Genomic DNA, 17,526 nt, shown 5'->3' with positions numbered 1-17,526 from the left:
AAGTAAACAATCTGTGTACTACTTCCACCTCTAGTACCGATTTCCCACAAGTGCCCGACTCCTTATTACCAAGAAGTGACGGTGTTTCACAATACAGAGGTGATGATGCTGAGTCAAACAGCAATAACAACCCCCGCTCTCAGTTTTAATAAGCAGCAGCAATATGAATCTATCAAAAAATCAAAACTTAAGAGAGTTAACGAGAACAGCTGCCTCAGTCTACATACAGTGAAGTACTGTACAGGAAAGGAGACGAAATAAGAGGAACAGCTAACAGTCTGATGCAATACGATAAAACAGGGCTGCAATAAATGCTTCCGACTGCTTGTGACTCTTAAAAAGCTGTGCTGTCAAACACTGTGTAATCTCAGAGGATTTCATTTTAAATTCTAGTGGAGACCCCCAGAATAAGTCATTTTTGTGACGTGCAGAAAAAATTTCCATGTGATGGAGTATTAGTAGAGGGATTGGATATTTCACTCAGTGAAAACATCATATAGTTTCAATGAAGAGTTGGAACAAGCTGATAAACTGGGACCAGTATGTTAAAACCTTAAATGTAGATCAGAATGATCTGGAAAGGATTAAATATCAAAATGTGGTATTTAAATAAACAGTAGATGTGATCCTGATCCTGCAAAACTGGGATATGGCTTTGGAAATGCAATCCTACCCAGAATGTTGTTTTGGTGTATTTCAAATCTTTAAATGGACACTTCACCCCTAAATCAAAAGTACATGTTTCCCCCCTGGGTCTTGTGTTGCTCAAAGCACCAAAAAATCCATTTAAAAAATTTAAAACCAGTGTCTCTTTGCAAAAATCATGACCCAGTCACTCAAGATAACCCCCAGACCTTACTGGGTGCAGTTTTATGTAGGAACTACTTTCTTTCTGCAGCAGAATCTACTAGAACTACCTTATGATCAAACAGAGGAACTTCTCTTTCTAATAGAAAGAAAGCAGTTCCTAAATGAAACTGCTCAAAACAAGGTCTGTGGATTATCTTGAGCAACTGGGTCATGATTTTTGGCGGGAAACACTGGTTTGACACTTTGAGCACCACATGCTGAGTGTCTTTATAGTGAAGAGATGTCTGCCATCTCTGTGTCTTATATCTCCAGAAGTCTGCAACTCACACCAAGAAAAATCTAGATGGCCAGGTATATCTTTATTTAACTTCATTTAAGGTGTAGATTAGGATGGTTTTGATTCTAAAAATCAGGATTATCCTGATCAATGAAGGGTGGATTCAGCATGGATTCAAGGTGGAGACATGTAGGACACATGGAACAATTTAATTATTCTTAGAAGAACCAGGAGCACAATTTAACATTTAAACAGGGCATTGAAGGGGGGCTTGATTGCCTAAATGTAATTCAAGTTTCATTAACCCAAAGTGCTAATAATACAGTGAAAGCCCCAGCAAGTTGCCCAAATCTGGCCTGCGTGTTTTGTGCTAATGCAGATAAGTGAATATGAATAATATGCAAACTGATTTGCACTTTCCAACATTTTCATGTCTGCGTTGATGAAATGTTACTTTGACCTACAGATGGAGGCCTTTCTAAAGACTGCAAATCTAGATTCTGTAATCTTGATCTTGTGCTTTGCAGATCAGAGTGATCTGAAATTTCTTTACAAAACCAGGACAAAACTTCCAAGATCAGTTTTATCTGGGACAGCAAAAAGAAAGGGATTACAAAATCTGGATAATTATGATCTGGATTCAATATTTTGACCCTGCACACTAACAATCATGGTCTGTGTTAAGTGTTGCTTTCTCATCTTGCAGCCTATTTTCCCCCTTTAGTTCAGCTGAGACTCTACAGTCACTGAGGCGAGCTGAGGCGTCAACAAACAATCCCCCTGACCTTTGCACGGGCTTGTTCGGCGCACTTCCCTGCGAGAGGATAAAACAGAGAGGGTGAACGCCAGCACGGGCCCTGCCTCCTCAAACACACCATCACTGACACAGTCTGCTTATCAACGGGCCTCACAGATGTAGCACAGGCGTCACTGTGAGCAACTTTACGCTTAATTGGTTTTTCGCTGACGGCGATTGTTCAGAAGCTCAGACAGGTACTAACTATTGTTCTGCTCTTCCAGTGATCGGAAAGCAGATGTGAAACGGCAGTTATAAAATCCTATTATGATCTGCGTCATGATTTTTTACAATGACAGGAGCATATTGCACGCAGACTAACATGATGAATGTTGCATCTTGACCAGGGTGTTGGTCAAAGTTAGATAAAGGGCCTTCTTGTTTGAATTTTGATTACACCCGGTGCTTTAATAACGCTGTGTACACACACACTGATGTACCCAAACACAGACTTTTACTACTGCGCACATACAAACAGGTACACACAGACACTAAAACATGCAGCACCCGCCTACTGGTTGGAAGCCCTGGAGGCATAAAGACATCTTTGTGCGCAGGAGTCTGGACTATCAGCCCAGCTCCAAACTCATTTGAATGTGGGCTCCCTTTTTTATGATGTGTATTTTGTGTAAAGTTTTGTTACCTGATGAAAACATCTGCAGTTTGACCTCAACAGGATGCATACGTGGGGAATTCATAAATCCTGCACTGTATCAGGACTCAAAATAATTTTAAAACTAAAATAAAAATAGAGAACTAGATTGATTATGCTGTAGATTTCAGAGTGTGACTGGTATTTAAGGGAGAGCGGTGTTATACATAATGTAAGAGATAAGGTTCTTCACTTTGCATCAGGGTCCTGCATCACCCTGCCTGGGTTTATCTCACAATAATGACCCGCTCACTGTACATTATAGTGTTTATTACGTGATTACTTATTTAAAAAGTAATAATTTGACACATTTGTTAAATATTTGATTCTGATTGGTCAATTACTGCATTCTAGGGTCTGTTATTTGCCATGAGGAACAGCCTGTTGCTATGGACGTGGTTCTGATCATAGATTCTGGAGGAGCAGGAAAATAATGTTTAAATCAATAAAGTAATATTTAAATCTATATTTTCTGTCAAATTATTGATTTTTTTACTGGAATATGTGGAATGATGTGCAGTGAGCTGGTCATTATGGCAAAGTAAACCCCTTCAGGGTGATTCAAGACCCATCCACATCATGCTGGGGTCCTGCATCACCCTGTCGGGGTTTATTTCACCAAAATTATCCCTTACATAGACATTTAATGCTAACCAGTAACAGATGTAAATTATATTTGTTGTCATTTATGTCTTGAAACTAACTTTTTCACTCCCTTCCCAAAACTCACAGGATGAGCACTAACATCGTTCCACAGCAGCAGCACTGACAAGACAGTCTGTAGATGTGTATAGAGACATTTTTTTGTTTATCAGCCTCTTGAACGCAGGCATCAGCCAGTGCCGATTATCTCAACATGCCAGATAATCAGCCGATCCATTACTCAAACAACCCATCATACTGTTACAGTGTAAAATGTGTGGCGGCTTACAGCACTCGATAGGATGAGAGGCCACTTGGAGAGAGACATGTTGTCCTCCGGGCTGAGGTATGTGCACACGGAACACGAGACGAACTCGGGTGTTTTTCCGACCAACGTCTGTCTCGCCCTTCCTCAGCTCGATGTCAGCGTTCCTGAGCTTCAGGATCCCAGCACAGTCGATTCTGTGAGGAGGGACGAATATGTGAGCAAAAATGACAACGGAAAATTTATGTTAGAAATGAAAATGATGTCAAAAAAATCAAATGCACATTATTATGCTCTCACATTGCTTTCATGTTGTTCTTTGGCTCCAGGGGGATCTCGAGAACTTTGGTGCCGTGGATGATCTTCTCAAAGCTGGTGGTCGTAACTGTTTTGCCAGTGATGCGGTGGACTTGATAAAAGGCGTGAGGTTTGAGGATGCGCTCATCGGCCGTACCAATGAAGATCTGCAGGCCAAGTGGCTCCTTGCCTCTGTAGCCATGTAACTGCAGACACGAAAAATTATAAAAACAGACTTGAAACAGAGATACAGTATGAAGGAAATGTTTGAGTCACGTTAAGCTGGTTGTGTTTTCCAATAGCTGCTTGTCCTAACTCTGCCTTTCCAGATGTTGTTCCCCCCAGAGGTGGTTAATCAGTGTCAGACCCACGTGTAAAAGCATGAGTCTTCGTTCTGCAGCCTTGAACAGAAAGCAGCAGAGGAACACAACCTCCAGCCTTGTTCTAGTTCTGTCATGACTGGATGGAGGACTCAGCAGGGGTCCTCTCTTTCACTGAGAGAACTGAAACTGTCATAAACATCGAGCCCGGCTATTTTGACCTCCTGCTGCAGAAATGAGAAAGTATCAGATAGATGGGTGATGCCGTGAAGTGGAGACAGAGAGAGGCAGAGAGAGATGTCACTTTTAACTTGAGAGTGGCTCCTGAGGAAACCTGCAAAAACCACAAAGCATCAACTTGCATCTAAATGCTGTTTTTGTGCAAACAGTGTAGTGCATAACCTTTGTCATAGACTATAACCATAAACTGGTTGCAGAATGACGGAACAAACACTACAGGTAACACTTGCACTTTGTTTGAGTGATTATTTACTCTAACTAGAGAAAATGTCACAGCACAGCTAAGTCTAATTGCCTGAGTCCATTTAAAATATTACATTTCTACACCATCTAACTATAAAAGAGGAATCTTTAACTTTAAAGGAAGGAAGGCAAATCTATCTGTCTGTCTGTCTGTGTGTAAGACTGTCCTTCACATTTCTCAAGAACCGTTCATCCGATCAACTTCACACTTGGCGTGTGAATTGCTGACGACCCACAGGAGCACAGGGTCGAGTGTGAAGTTGATGATATGGGTGGTTCTCAGGGCGGCCCAAACATTTTTTTTTTTAGTTTAGTTTGCATGTCCTCATTCGCACACTGTATTAGATTTTTGAAGTCACTATGTGAGGCTACGAGGTTAGTAGCCAAATTATTCATGCACATCTAAAATAATAACGGGCCGAGGATAGAACCCTGTGGTACCCCAAACAGTATTTTTCTCTGTCTCTGTTTATCAAATGCTTCGGTCAAATCTAAAAAGACACAAAGTATCTTTTTCCCCATCTAAAGCAGAGGACATAGTCTTGAGAAAGCCATTTTTTTCCTATTGAGACTGTTTCTTTAGGGGTGTCAAAGTTTCAATACTAACATGCTTTCAATTTCAAGAATCACACTGAAAGGCAGAATCGGCAATTCTTAAAGTATTCGTTTTTTTCCCCGCTCCCACCTACTTGCAGCATCCGGTGTGTACCCAAAGAAAAAAAAAACAACAACTCTTTAACCAGCGGTTATATCACACTTATCACGTAACTTTTTAAAGAAGAATGACAGTTGTGAGGGCACAAAAGCAAAGATCTATTGATCTTTACGAATCAAAAGCCCACAGTCTAACAGCCATCAGTGGAAAATAAAAAAAAAATGAATCAAACCATGACCTTACAGATACTGTAAAGCAACAATTAATTTCTGTTGTGTCTGGCACCCACACAAATTTGGATGATTAAAAATGTCAGTATATAAAATTAGGTCTCAAAATGGTGAAAATATTAGATGTTTTCTTTGCTCTGAAATGCTATGGCATGTCTGCCCTGCTGTCTCAGTTTCAAACACCACTACGACCTGAAAGCACAGACGCTCCGCCTAGTAGCTGTATTGGACTTGTACAAACATGTTTGAGCCAAAACAACCAGAGGATGGTGACAGGATCATATTTTTTTTTCCTCTCAGGTGAGGCTGTGTCGTTTCTGTCGGTTCGTGGGGCTTGTATAAAATCCTAATTTAACTCCACAATTCAGTACTACATAGTTTTCAGTCTTTTTCGCATGTCTTCAGTAAATATGTCCTGACTTGTTTAAGTAAAACCTCCTTTGCAAAGACTGTAAAATCAAGTCATATGAAATTGTGGATTTGGAGACACATAACACCCTTAGTTGCTTTTCATTGTGGTAAGAAAAACTACATACAGCATTTACAGCAATCATGTTTTAGAAAAGATTATCTCTGTGGATGTAAGTGACAGACATCACAGCAGCTGCTGAAACTATGGCAACATGAGTGAGCGCGCTGGCTCCACGTCCAGGTAGCTGACACACAGAGCGAAACAGAGGAAGCTGACTGCAAACACTCAACAGGCCATGTGAGCAGTCGGCCGGTTGTCATGGCAGTGGCAGGAGCAGTGAGTCATGACAGAGAGCAGTGTAGGAAAAGCGGAGGGTACGGACTCTGAGAGAGAAGAAGGAAAAAGAGAACGAAGGAGGAGGAGAAGAGGAAGGGAAAGACGAGGTGAAGGAGTGCAGCCCGTGGCTAGCCAGGCCTGACCATCTGATTGGCCTGGCAAACCAGGCAGAACTGACCTCAGGGTGAGGCCTGTGGGGATGGGCAGAAAATGGAAAAGAAGCAAGGGAAGCTTTATTTCCAACAAGTCCCTACTATCACCAACAAAAACAGCTTTGAAATGTTGCCACGGTAACGCAGAGTAGGGGAAGTTGAAACTATTCTTGGACGATGCAGCCAGTCGTAACTGTGTCACAGCTAATTTCAGCACGCCGTGTTTGAATTCCATGTTGTGACTGTCAGAGGAATAACAGCAAACTTTTTTTTTTTCTACAATTATCTTAACCACAGGCACCGTTCTTTCTTTCTTTTTTTTTTTTTCTTTTTTTGTACACGTGTCTAGAGAGAGTTTCAGCACTTGAAGTCGGCTTCCTAATACGAGACCCACACGGTCAACAAACCAGTGTGTAAGAGGAAGTAAGGGGACAGCATGAATACAGATCTGTTTGTGTGGTTAAAACCATGGGGGAGAGGACGCACAACAGCAGACTATATTAAGCTGGAAGGCAGAAAAAAAAATCAGAGAGCCTGTGTTGCTCAGTGACCTGAGTTCAGTTCTGAGGGTTGTCATGAGGGCTACGGGGTGGTTAGAGTGTGTCATACGTCTGGGGTTAGAGCAGGCATTATGATTTGTTTCGGAGAGTGAGAAGAAGGAAAGGTGCTATGAAGGTATCCAGCACAGAGAGTCATTTTCATACAGCTGGCCCTGGGCAATAACACCACCACCGAGTGCATAATGAGTAGGAAATACCATTACACGCAAGCTCTCCCTTCAGGACTGCCTGAGGCTCCCTAACTGGACGGCTAATTGAATGGACGAACCTGACAACACGCCGTCATATGGTTATTCATAACTTTAAATTTCAGTGTTAAACTCATAAACGCTTTCTTCATTTAGATTTAGGGGGATTTAATCCCAGAATATATCAGAAATGAAATATAATATTCATAAGTATGTTTCACTAGTGTATAATCACATCAAAATAATAACTGTTGTGTTTTTATTACTTTAAAATGATCCACCATGTTGTGCTGCCATGTTTCTAGAGTACCCCAGAACAGACAAACTTTCCGGCCCCCAAAGTTTCTCCTGTATAGGAGAACCTACGGTGGCTACAAAACTTGCGCAAAACAATCTAGGGCCAGTGTTTGGTTTGTCCTTTCTGGGCTACTGTAGAAACATGGTGGTGCAACATGGCGCACTCCATGGAAGTGGACCTGCACCCTTTCAAGGGCGGCTCAGCGAATGGAAGTGAAAAGATATCATGTTAATTATTACATTAGTTATGAAAAGGATATCACATAAAATAAGCTAAGTATGTGTGACTGGAGATCAGAAATAAAGTCGTTTGGGTGAAATTTCCCACTTTCTCAGAGTCAGAAAATAAATCAGCAGAGATCTTTTTTATGTATTTGAAGTAGTGTGAAGTTATGTCAAACAGCAATATTAGGCTATCTTGTCTAAATTATTGTGTGTCTGTAGGCATCCAGGCATTGAACAAAACTAAGCAGGTAAACTTAAGGAGGTATCTTTTCCCAAGCAAAAAATCCCTCAGTGTAGGAGAATCTACAGTGGCCATAAAAATGCAAAAGGTCATATCTAGAGTGTCTGGTTTGTCTGTTATGGGCTACTTACTCTTATTTTCAGGTGTTTATACACTAATTAAAACATACTTATGAAATGTATATTCCATTTCTGCATTATTCTGCCAACAAATCCCCGTAAATCTTACATACTTGATCTTTAATGCTATTTTTAGCTATACCTGCACAACAGGATGTCCTCCGGTGGGCGCTTTGACAGCACCCCTGCTTCCCTCTGTCTCATAGTGAGCTCTGTGATGCGGCTTGGGCTGCACCTCAATGTGGAGTTCATACTGGTCTGTGCGATTGGGGATCGGCCATTCCAGTGGGGGGAGAGAAGCCACGGGGATGCTGCAGAACAGGAAGGATACAGGAAAGGACATAAGTCATGTTCTGCTCCTGAGACTGGGTTGCACCAACAAAAATTAATTTATTTAAGATTAGTCTAAAGAGAGAAGAAGAAGAAGTCAGAGAAAAGCTGAGTTTAAAATGAGTAAATCTAGTTTTAAAATTAGGCAGAGCTCCGTTGCCCAATTTAAAAATAATCTCAATTTAGTAAATCCAAGTTTATTGATGTGAAAGGAAATTAAGAAGAGTTTAATTAATATGGAGATGCTTGCTTACCCAATTTTTAAAAACAGTAACCAAGTTAGTATAAAGGAGGGGGAAACCTGATAGCATTTGGCTGCTCTGTATTCCTTAACAAAACATTACACTGTTTGCTAGTTAGCTAAAGTTAACAGAACATGAAATTGTTCACTAGTTAGCTTAAGCTAACAAAATGTTACATTGTTTGCTAGTTGGCTAATGTTAACAAACATTACATTGTTCTCTACTTGGCTAACGTAAACAAAAGGCTACACTGTTCACTAGTTATCTTAAGTTAACAAACATTGCCTTGTTTGCTAGTTAGCAAAATGTTACTCTGTTTGCTAGTTCATTAGTTAGCCTAATTAGCTTATTCATTATGGTTCAACAGAGAAACTCTAATTTCACCATGATAGTAAGGAAAAAACAGAGACTGCCTTGCAGCAACTGCCAGGCTGTCTCTTAACTTTCATCAAGGAAGTTTATTATTGTTGCTCAATCCATCTTATAATGGCAGCTATGTTAAAATTTTAACCTGCTCTAGTGGAAATTTAAAGTTATTATTGGATCACACTTCAAATTGGAGTTTTGTTGCAACATAATTTTAAAGTTAAGCCATGATTTAATAGGATTTAAAAACGAATCCTTTTTGGTGCAACTCAGCCTTTATCTTGTGTGGTATGTGTTAGCCTAGCTTTATTGCTAATTTACCTGCAGATGCTGGAAACCAGAGGCTTGGACCATATTGGTGGGATGACAAAGAAAGGCTCTGCAGCAGGTTTGGTTTTTATGTCCTGGTCGCAGGACACCAAATAGTTCCCTTCTACGTGGTTCTCTGGGTACAGAGTGTAAACCGGGTTGGTCTTCTTGACTATTTTAGTGGGCACCAGGCCCGGCTGAGCAGAGCTGTACCCATTCATGGCATCAGCGAGGCTGCTGTGTGTGTAGTGGGCACCGATGTTGTGATCATCATGGCCGCTGTGAGGGGACGGGCTGCGGGATCGGTGCCCGGGAACCAGACCCGGGTTCCTGTACATGTCGTAGGTGCGTTTCCCCTGTGGGGAGGTGGAGCGGGAGCCGGCTCTGGGGGAGGGCGAGCGGTGTCCTAGGCAACCGTCCTCAGCTAGGCTGGTGCCGGGAGAGGTGCCCGGGGAGGTGCGGGGGGAGCCAGTGTGGATGTTCTGTAATCTGGGGCAGAGATCTCCAGGGTTCTGGACACTGCTGGGGGACACACACGGAGACGCCCAGGGTGAGTAGCTTTCCGAGTGCCAGCTGGTGGAGGAGTTGCTGCTGGCGGGACTCAGGCACTGCGGCTCACGATAGGTGAGGTTATCGTGGCCGGGTACAGTGAGGGTGGGTCTGGGGCTAATGTTCAGGTGGTGGTTCTGCAGGGAGTCCCGACCATGGTTGTAGTGCTCACGGGAGGGGGTGATTTCGATCCGCGGGCTCAGGGCCAGGCCTGCAGGCCGGGTACTGTCCAGGAAGTTCCTGGGCTCCTGGTTCTCATATCCCGTGAGAACCTCAGTGTTGTGTTCACTGTAGGGGGGACTGCAGGACTTGATGCCGTACGGGGAGGCCTCCTCCAGAGGGAACGCCTGCTCAGACTCTGGACTGAGGACTTTGTGAGTAGCAAGGTTGGGGTCATCTGCAGGGAAAAACAAAGAAAAACCATCACAAAACACACATTTAAAAACAGAAGTGTTGCTACAGAAATATTTCCATTAATAATGGCAATGTATCTCAATTCAGCACAAAAAGTTACAGGTAGAATATACAGGATTTGTCAGTTTCTGTTTGTAAATGCACCAGTAAGATAGTTGAGTCAGGTTGTCAAATACCTGGTCCAGGTGAGAATGTCGAAAGCAGGCCACATCCTAGGCCACATTAGCATTTTAGCTGCCCTCGAGGGGCCGGTTATAAATCTAATACTATATGTATCTATGTGTTATCATGTTAAATAACTGCCTCCTCATTCACTTATCACTGGTTTTAGTAATTTAATAATTAATAACTAGCTAGGAAAGACAATGGCAAGCAGACATTCAAGTGTACAACTATCAGAGCCACAATTTAATGCCCAAAGCAGTAAAGTAATTAAGTCAAAATAACAACAATGGTTCTTTCAGTTTGTGTAGCCTATTAGAAAGGTTTCAAATGCAAAATGTATATTTGCTTAAAAATGTAATGACAGCATTTTGTTATGCTGCTACTATGAACTCTATTAGCTATGACCACACGGCTGTGGCACCACTGGAAATGGCTACATGAGAGACTATCTAGCATATATTTACATCTAGCGGCTAAACACTTAGCATAGTTTATGGACACAGTACGTCTTTAATGCATCGTAGAACTGTATTGCACAAATTGCATAAAACAAAATGAGGTGTCAGGACGAATTTGGCTGCAGGCCTTGAATTTGGGCTCGTTTATGCCTAAAATTAGATGCGGATACTGATGACACCTTCTGTTCAAACTCTGCGTTCATTTCATCTGTATTTGTGGAGGTTTTCTGAGAGCTTATGAATGTGGATGAAACAGAGCAGTAAAAAGGTCAGTCGTGGGGGGCAGCGCAGCCAATAGTTCGAGCGAGACACGACCACAGGGCGAAGAAGTTCACATGTCGCGATGTATTTATTGGCCTGTATTAAGGCCCCCGCCCTCTGCAGCGCTGTCTCTGTTTCTCTCTTATAACTCTTCCAGCTTTGCTGTTTGTTGTTGTCAGAAACTTTCGACTCTTCTTCTCCTTCTTTGAGGAAACTTTTGACTCTGAGCGGCGCCCTCTGGTGGATGTATTTTTTAACATCCATGCCTCGTGAAGGACATGTGGGAGTATGCGGACAGTGATGATTACATTGTTTGAAACAGATCTATCTATTTTCTTACATAAAAGGGCCATAAATGAATTTAAATACCATCAGTATCAACCCAAAGTGTTGTTACCAATATTTTATCTCTTTCTCCAGAATTACTGCCCAAAAAAACATCCTGAGCACAGCAAAATATTAAGACCAACATACAAAGACCAACACACACCTCTAGTGGATCATAAGTGATGACAGAGAGAGATTATTTTTATGAGCTCATACACTGTTGTTTAGGAAAATCCTGCATAGCATGCCTTTAATGTGCACTTTCTAAATAGCATTGATAACTTCACCTGCAGTTTTTTAAATACTAAAGTTAATTTTTAACTTTTTTGTAAATAAAGCACACAGTCAGCTGAGAGAGGCACTTCTTCATGTTGACATTTTCTCTCACATGGCTACTGTGTCTCATAAAGCACTGGCCTGTCAGATTTACTTCCTGCTTTTCTTCTTCATTCATGAATAAATCTTATCTGAGGTCATACACATTAAGTTTGAGCCTAGAAATAGCCAACAGAGGGAGAAGGTGTGAACTCTGGCTGCCAAAAAAGCATCGGACAAACCTTGATCTCCCCCCGCAAAGTCGCTGCAAGGTGGCTCATACTCAAACAAGTACTCAAACTCCAGATCCTCATCGGGACAGTTGACTCGACTGAGCTCTTCCTCCAAGTCTTTCTCGTCGTAGAAAGAGGTCATCTGTCTCGGTTTGTTCCTAACGACTCCTCCGTCCGAGTTCAGGCGATATTGAGCGACAGTGACGCGGCTGGGGTTTGCGTGTCGCGGCGCTGATGTGGATTTGAGGAACCTGCTCAAGTGCCAAATGATGCATCGGTGAAGCTGCACAAGTTTCCTGTTTGAGCCGCAGGTTATTTTCAGATGAAGGCGGGTCTGTTTTCACGCCGAATGCAGAATTTTAGAGTTCATCTCTGTATCTGATCACGCCTCCTCTGTTCGTCGATGCGTGGAAGATAAAAAAAAAAAAAAAAAAAAAGCTGAAGTGCAGCTTGGATGTGATGAATTAACTGCCCCAGTCAGACAGCTGAGTGTGAGTCTGCAGCCTGGTGCTGCCCCCGGGTGTCTGAGAGGTCGCAGTGACACAGCAGGGTGCTGCTGACTGGGCTCATCCCGGGGCAAGCCAATATATCAATATTATATCAATATCGGCTTATGAGACTAGATATTGGATATGTCTATATCATGATATTTCATAAGTGTTGTCTTTTCCTGTTTTTTTAAGGCTGCATTACAATAAAGTGATCATTTTCTGAGTTTATCAGACACTTCTAGCACTCAGCACAGTCATATCCACATAACTGATGATTATCAAGAATCTAACTGTTTTAATGTTTTGTGAGCTCAACAGTAGTCATCACTACTAATAATATTGTTGCCATATTGATATATTTCGTCAAAATTATTGTGATATTTAATGTTGTCCATATTGTTGTTGTCCAGCCATATTTCATACTGATGGGCATTCAGTCTAATGCAATGCATCATATTCTATATTATAATGAGTATTTGAGAATTTATGGTATGTTATTTCAGAGAAAATGTGTATATGGAGTAGAGCCCAACTGATACTGGATTTTGGGGGCCAATACCAATGTTAGGGAGTCAAAAGAAATCAGTTTTAGTATATGGGTATTGTATATATTTAGAATAAACAGTAAACTTTCACTGATTTGTGTAACAATTATGACTAACTATTAATAAAAAAACAGCAATGGAACAACTTGAATTAAGAAAGAGGTATCAAATATACATAAAATACTGCTTTAAAAAAAGCTGCATTATGTTCTGTGAAAAAATATCGGACATGATATATGCAGATACCGATATAGCTGTGCTGGGCTAATAGCAGGCTGATAATATTGGCCGACCAAAATATCAGTCTGTCTCTAATATTGAGGTATATCTGGCATAGCCTAAAAATATTTAGACATTACTTATAAGTTATTGCTCAGCCCTGCTCATCACGTTTAACAACTGACTTACATCCATTAAACGGGATCATTTCATTACATACATGCAGATGGTTAGATGGCTCAGAGAGTGGACTGAATCACACCAACATGCACCACTGCATCATGTTCTCCAGTGGACTGGATTTTATGAAATCTGTCAGCCAATGTGTCGATGAGATCTTTCTTTTTTTTTCAACAGTTCACAAAATGTGCACAGGTTGGGACTCCTGAGGGAATCCCCAGATTTACGCACGACGCGGCACAGATAGTTGGGCGTTCCTTCCAGTTGTAGCCTTACACCCAGTGGGCCAGCAGCCTACTGTATATGCTCAGTCAGCAAAACAAACAGACCGACATCAGAGCAAACTGAACATTTTTATGGCTTTTTTGGTCGTCTGGTATCCGGATGCACCAAGTAACTAAGTACATAAAGTTCTGAGGAACTTTTACTTTACTTGAGTATTTCTGTGTTTTGCTACTTTCCACTTTTCCTCCACTACATTTATCTCATAACTTACTTTACATATTCAATCTGACAATACAAAAGATATAATATGATGTAAATTATAGTTTAAGGTGAAACTTTACTGAAACAAGCTGCCTGACAGATAAAGTATATACAGTCATTCAAACTAGATCTACATTTACTAGCTCCAATATTTAAGTGATAAACACATTAACACATCAGTAATTATAATCCAATACTCATGAAATAGGTCGTCCTGTATAACGAGTACTTTTACTTTTGGTATTTTAAGTATATTTCGATGCTAAAACTGTACATTTACTTGGGAATGTCGGAGTTTTACTTACAGTATTTCTACACTTTGTTATAGCTACTTTTACTCAAGTGCATGATTTGAGTACATCCTCCACCACTGGGTGGTTTGGACATGCAGCCCAAATGAACCAGAACCAGGGTCAACAAAATGTTCTGTATCAGACAGGATATACTGTAAGTCTTTTGTTGACCCTGGTTATATATAAAAAACTGATATTCGAAACTTTAAATGACCCTAGTTTGGCACGCCTGGGTCAAAATCTTTGTTATAGTTACACCCAAATCAGGTCTAATGTCATATATTAGAGCTCAAAAGTTTAGATCACGTGACATAATTTATATCAACTTTCTTTTTTATTCATATCCAAAGCGTCTCTCCTCTTTTATCAGGCAAAATAAAGTATTTTACTACTAATTACTACACTTACATGCTGCTGTATTTAATTGGCTCCGTGTTTCCCCCCTCAAATATCTACGGGTTTCCCTGGGATGCCAAGACACGCGCTGCGCGTCGATCAGCGTGTCTCTTCCCAAAACATCAACATCCCAACTATCTCTGAAATGTTACACAGACAACTGACACATGACAGCACAGCCTCACATCAGCACAGACTCAAACACTGCAGGAATAACTCTTAGTCTATCAATTAGAAATCAAATGGTTTGATTACCAGATAATCACAACACTTCAGCAGTACCTTGATCCATCGACCTCATGGTGTGGTACTGTGCCAGCCTCCAAGTCTCTCTAAACATCTGGAGAAAAAGTTTAAAAAAAAAAATAAAGAAAAAGAAAAATTACCTTCCGCTAATAACCATAGCAGAAGCTTTCTTCGGTTTAAATGTTCAAAAGAGACGAAACAGAGAAAAAAACTTTCTGTTCAAGTTCAAAAAACTTCAGGCTGCGACACAGCAGCTGCGCGCAAACTCCCTTTCTGTTCAAAAAACATGCAGCCGCATCAGCTACAGCGACGGGTCTGGTATGAAGTCCCCCTTCCTAGAGCTCTATAAGGATTACTTGAGTATCAAGAGCGGCTTCCTTCCCCGCTCTGGGTGTTTATAATGGTCCAATGCTGTAAAATAACGGGATTCCCTCAGTGTTTCCTCCTGTTTGTGCGCCTTTGCCATGGAAACCTGGAGCCGGTCCATGTCGGAGACTCAGGGCTTTCCTGCAAAGCCCCACACTCAGGAATCCATGACGTCTCCGGCTCCTGCGCCAAGGCATTTCTGCGGCTTCTCTCAGACAGTAGCACACAAGAACTTCATTGTAGGGATGAAGAAATTACTGTAGGACGCTGTAGGAGAGAGAGGGAGAAAAAAGAAAAATAGTTCTGAAGTTTGATTACAGGATAAACTACATGCGATTTACTTAACACAGTTTATAGACTGTTCTGTCTACAGTTCAGTCTGTCCTTTAGTTTGTGAATGATTGTAGAAAGAGGACTCTAAAACGTTTATTTAGAGAAGATTTAAGTGACCATGGTTAGTTTTTGAACATGGAATATAGAGAATTCCATTGTTCCCATTGAGGGAAGAAGCTACTATAATTTCCATTCTCTAATGGAAATCTGCAGCATCTTCTGATACTTGCCTGTAAAAAAACAGGCAGAACAAGACCTCTACATGGACTGACCCTAGCAGTCACGTGGAGAAATTCTCCATTGCAATAAAAGTTACATAATGTAGCATCCAAGGAAAAAAGTCTTTCGATATTTTGGATTCATCTGTGCTGAAGTCTTCTTGTGCCAGTGTTCCTGTCAGACACCAAAAATACAGACTCACTTTTTCATTTCCACATGAAACTTCATCAGCTGCACTGTAAAAAAAAATCATACAGGAATTTAATGGAATCAACAAATCTTTTTTTCTAATAAACAGAAGTAAATACACAAGTTTTATTTATTCAAGTTAACAAAACTTAAAATGTCTAGTGTTTCTTTTCAGAACATATCTGAACTCATAAACATGAGTTCTTTCAAGTTGTAGTCTTTTGACTTGAAATGATGAGTTGAATGAATGTACTGTTCATCCATCCATCATCCATCATCCACCCATCCATCCATCATCCATCCATCATCCACCCATCCATCCATCATCCATCCATCCATCCATTTTCCTCTGCTTATCCATGATCGGGTCACGGTGGCAGCAGGCTAAGCAGGATATTCCAGATGTCCCTCTCACCAGCAATGCTTTCCAGCTCCTCCTGCTCCGGAGGCGTTCCCACGCCAGATTGGGTATGTAACCCCTCCAGAGGTTCTGGATCTAGCCTGGGGTCTCCTCCCACTGGGACATGCCCAGAAAACCTCCAAAGGGAGGCATCCAGGAGGCATCCTAATCTGATGCCTTAACCACCTCAACCGGCTTTTTTTGTCACCAAGGAGAAGCAACTCGACTCCAAGCTCCCCCTTGGCGCCCGAGCTCTTCACCCTATCACTAAGGCTGGAGATATACTGGCTTTTAACAATGCGTTCGAGTGCATAAGCAACTTTACTCATTATGGCTTTGGACTAACAGTTGTCCGTGTCCTCAGAAATTAACACTATGCATGTGCATAGGCGAGTGGAAATATGGTTAAACAGCAAGTATAACTCCGGCCTAAGGCTGAGCCCTGACACCCTACAGTGGGACCTTGTTTCTGTTGCTTTATATACGCAATCTCATTTTTTCAGTTTCTATCCAAAGTTCATGGTCATAGGTGAGCGTCAGAACATAGATGGACAGGTAAGTTGTAAGCTCTGCCTTCTGGCTCAGCTTCCTCTTCACCACAACAGGCCGGTACAACATCCACATTACTGCTGATGCACTAACAATCCAACTGTCGATCTCACGCTCCATTTTACCAGTGAATTCTTCCCCCTCTGGGTTGAGAGTGAGTTGCTGGTATAAAGTAACTCCAAGAGAAACAGCTGAAGCAAAGTTCTTTTTGTGAAATGAAGAACTGATTCTTCAGACTGAGAAAATGCCAAAGATAATCACATTTGTTGAATATGTTCATTAGTGTGACTGAAGACTTGGTTCAACTTAATATCTTAATTTAATCTTAATCTTATTGAATAGGTTTTATCAACTGATATCAAGTTTATTCGACTTGAAACGTTTTTTGAAATAAATAAAATCACCTCAACTTGTCTTTCCAAATTCAGTCAACTTGAAATTTTTAGGCAGCCCAAAGACTATTTCAAGTTAGAACAAATAGTTTATTTTTACAGTCTACACTGTAAATAACACTCAAAGATTCAAGTTTATCTAAAAGTAAATGATCTCAACATAAGATCAGTTGTTGGTAAAACTTTTTCAAAACTTGAGTTGGCCTCAAAACTCCAAAATCTGTTGCTGTAAGCTGACTTGTCTCAACTTCTTTGTTTTTACAGGGCGCTTGTGTTGTGTAGGGAGTACCTAAGGT

The 17,526-nt window shown here is 41.2% G+C and overlaps 1 protein-coding gene across 3 annotated transcripts in view; it reads right to left on the bottom strand.

Annotated features, from left to right (window-relative positions):
* The window catches only part of nfatc2a (nuclear factor of activated T cells 2a), a 34,141-nt gene extending 18,982 nt beyond the window's left edge, over positions 1 to 15,159 (bottom strand). The window contains exons 1-5 of one of the 3 annotated variants that reach the window (XM_084720376.1): positions 14,819 to 15,159; positions 9,217 to 10,150; positions 8,100 to 8,268; positions 3,743 to 3,945; positions 3,467 to 3,639 (exon numbers count right to left, since the gene is read on the bottom strand). In XM_084720376.1, the coding sequence (XP_084576502.1) occupies positions 3,467 to 3,639; positions 3,743 to 3,945; positions 8,100 to 8,268; positions 9,217 to 10,150; positions 14,819 to 14,876 (1,537 nt within the window). In that variant the 5' untranslated portion in view covers positions 14,877 to 15,159. Of the gene's footprint in view, positions 1 to 3,466; positions 3,640 to 3,742; positions 3,946 to 8,099; positions 8,269 to 9,216; positions 10,151 to 11,935; positions 12,632 to 14,818 lie in introns of those variants that run through there. The other 2 variants (XM_084720374.1, XM_084720375.1) reach the window with 2 other exon arrangements.
* Positions 15,160 to 17,526: the final 2,367 nt, after the last annotated feature.

Source organism: Lutjanus erythropterus, chromosome 6, assembly GCF_056507025.1.
Source record: "Lutjanus erythropterus isolate fLutEry1 chromosome 6, fLutEry1.hap2, whole genome shotgun sequence".
NCBI lineage: Eukaryota > Metazoa > Chordata > Actinopteri > Lutjaniformes > Lutjanidae > Lutjanus > Lutjanus erythropterus.
This window is presented reverse-complemented; position numbering and strand designations above follow the sequence as displayed.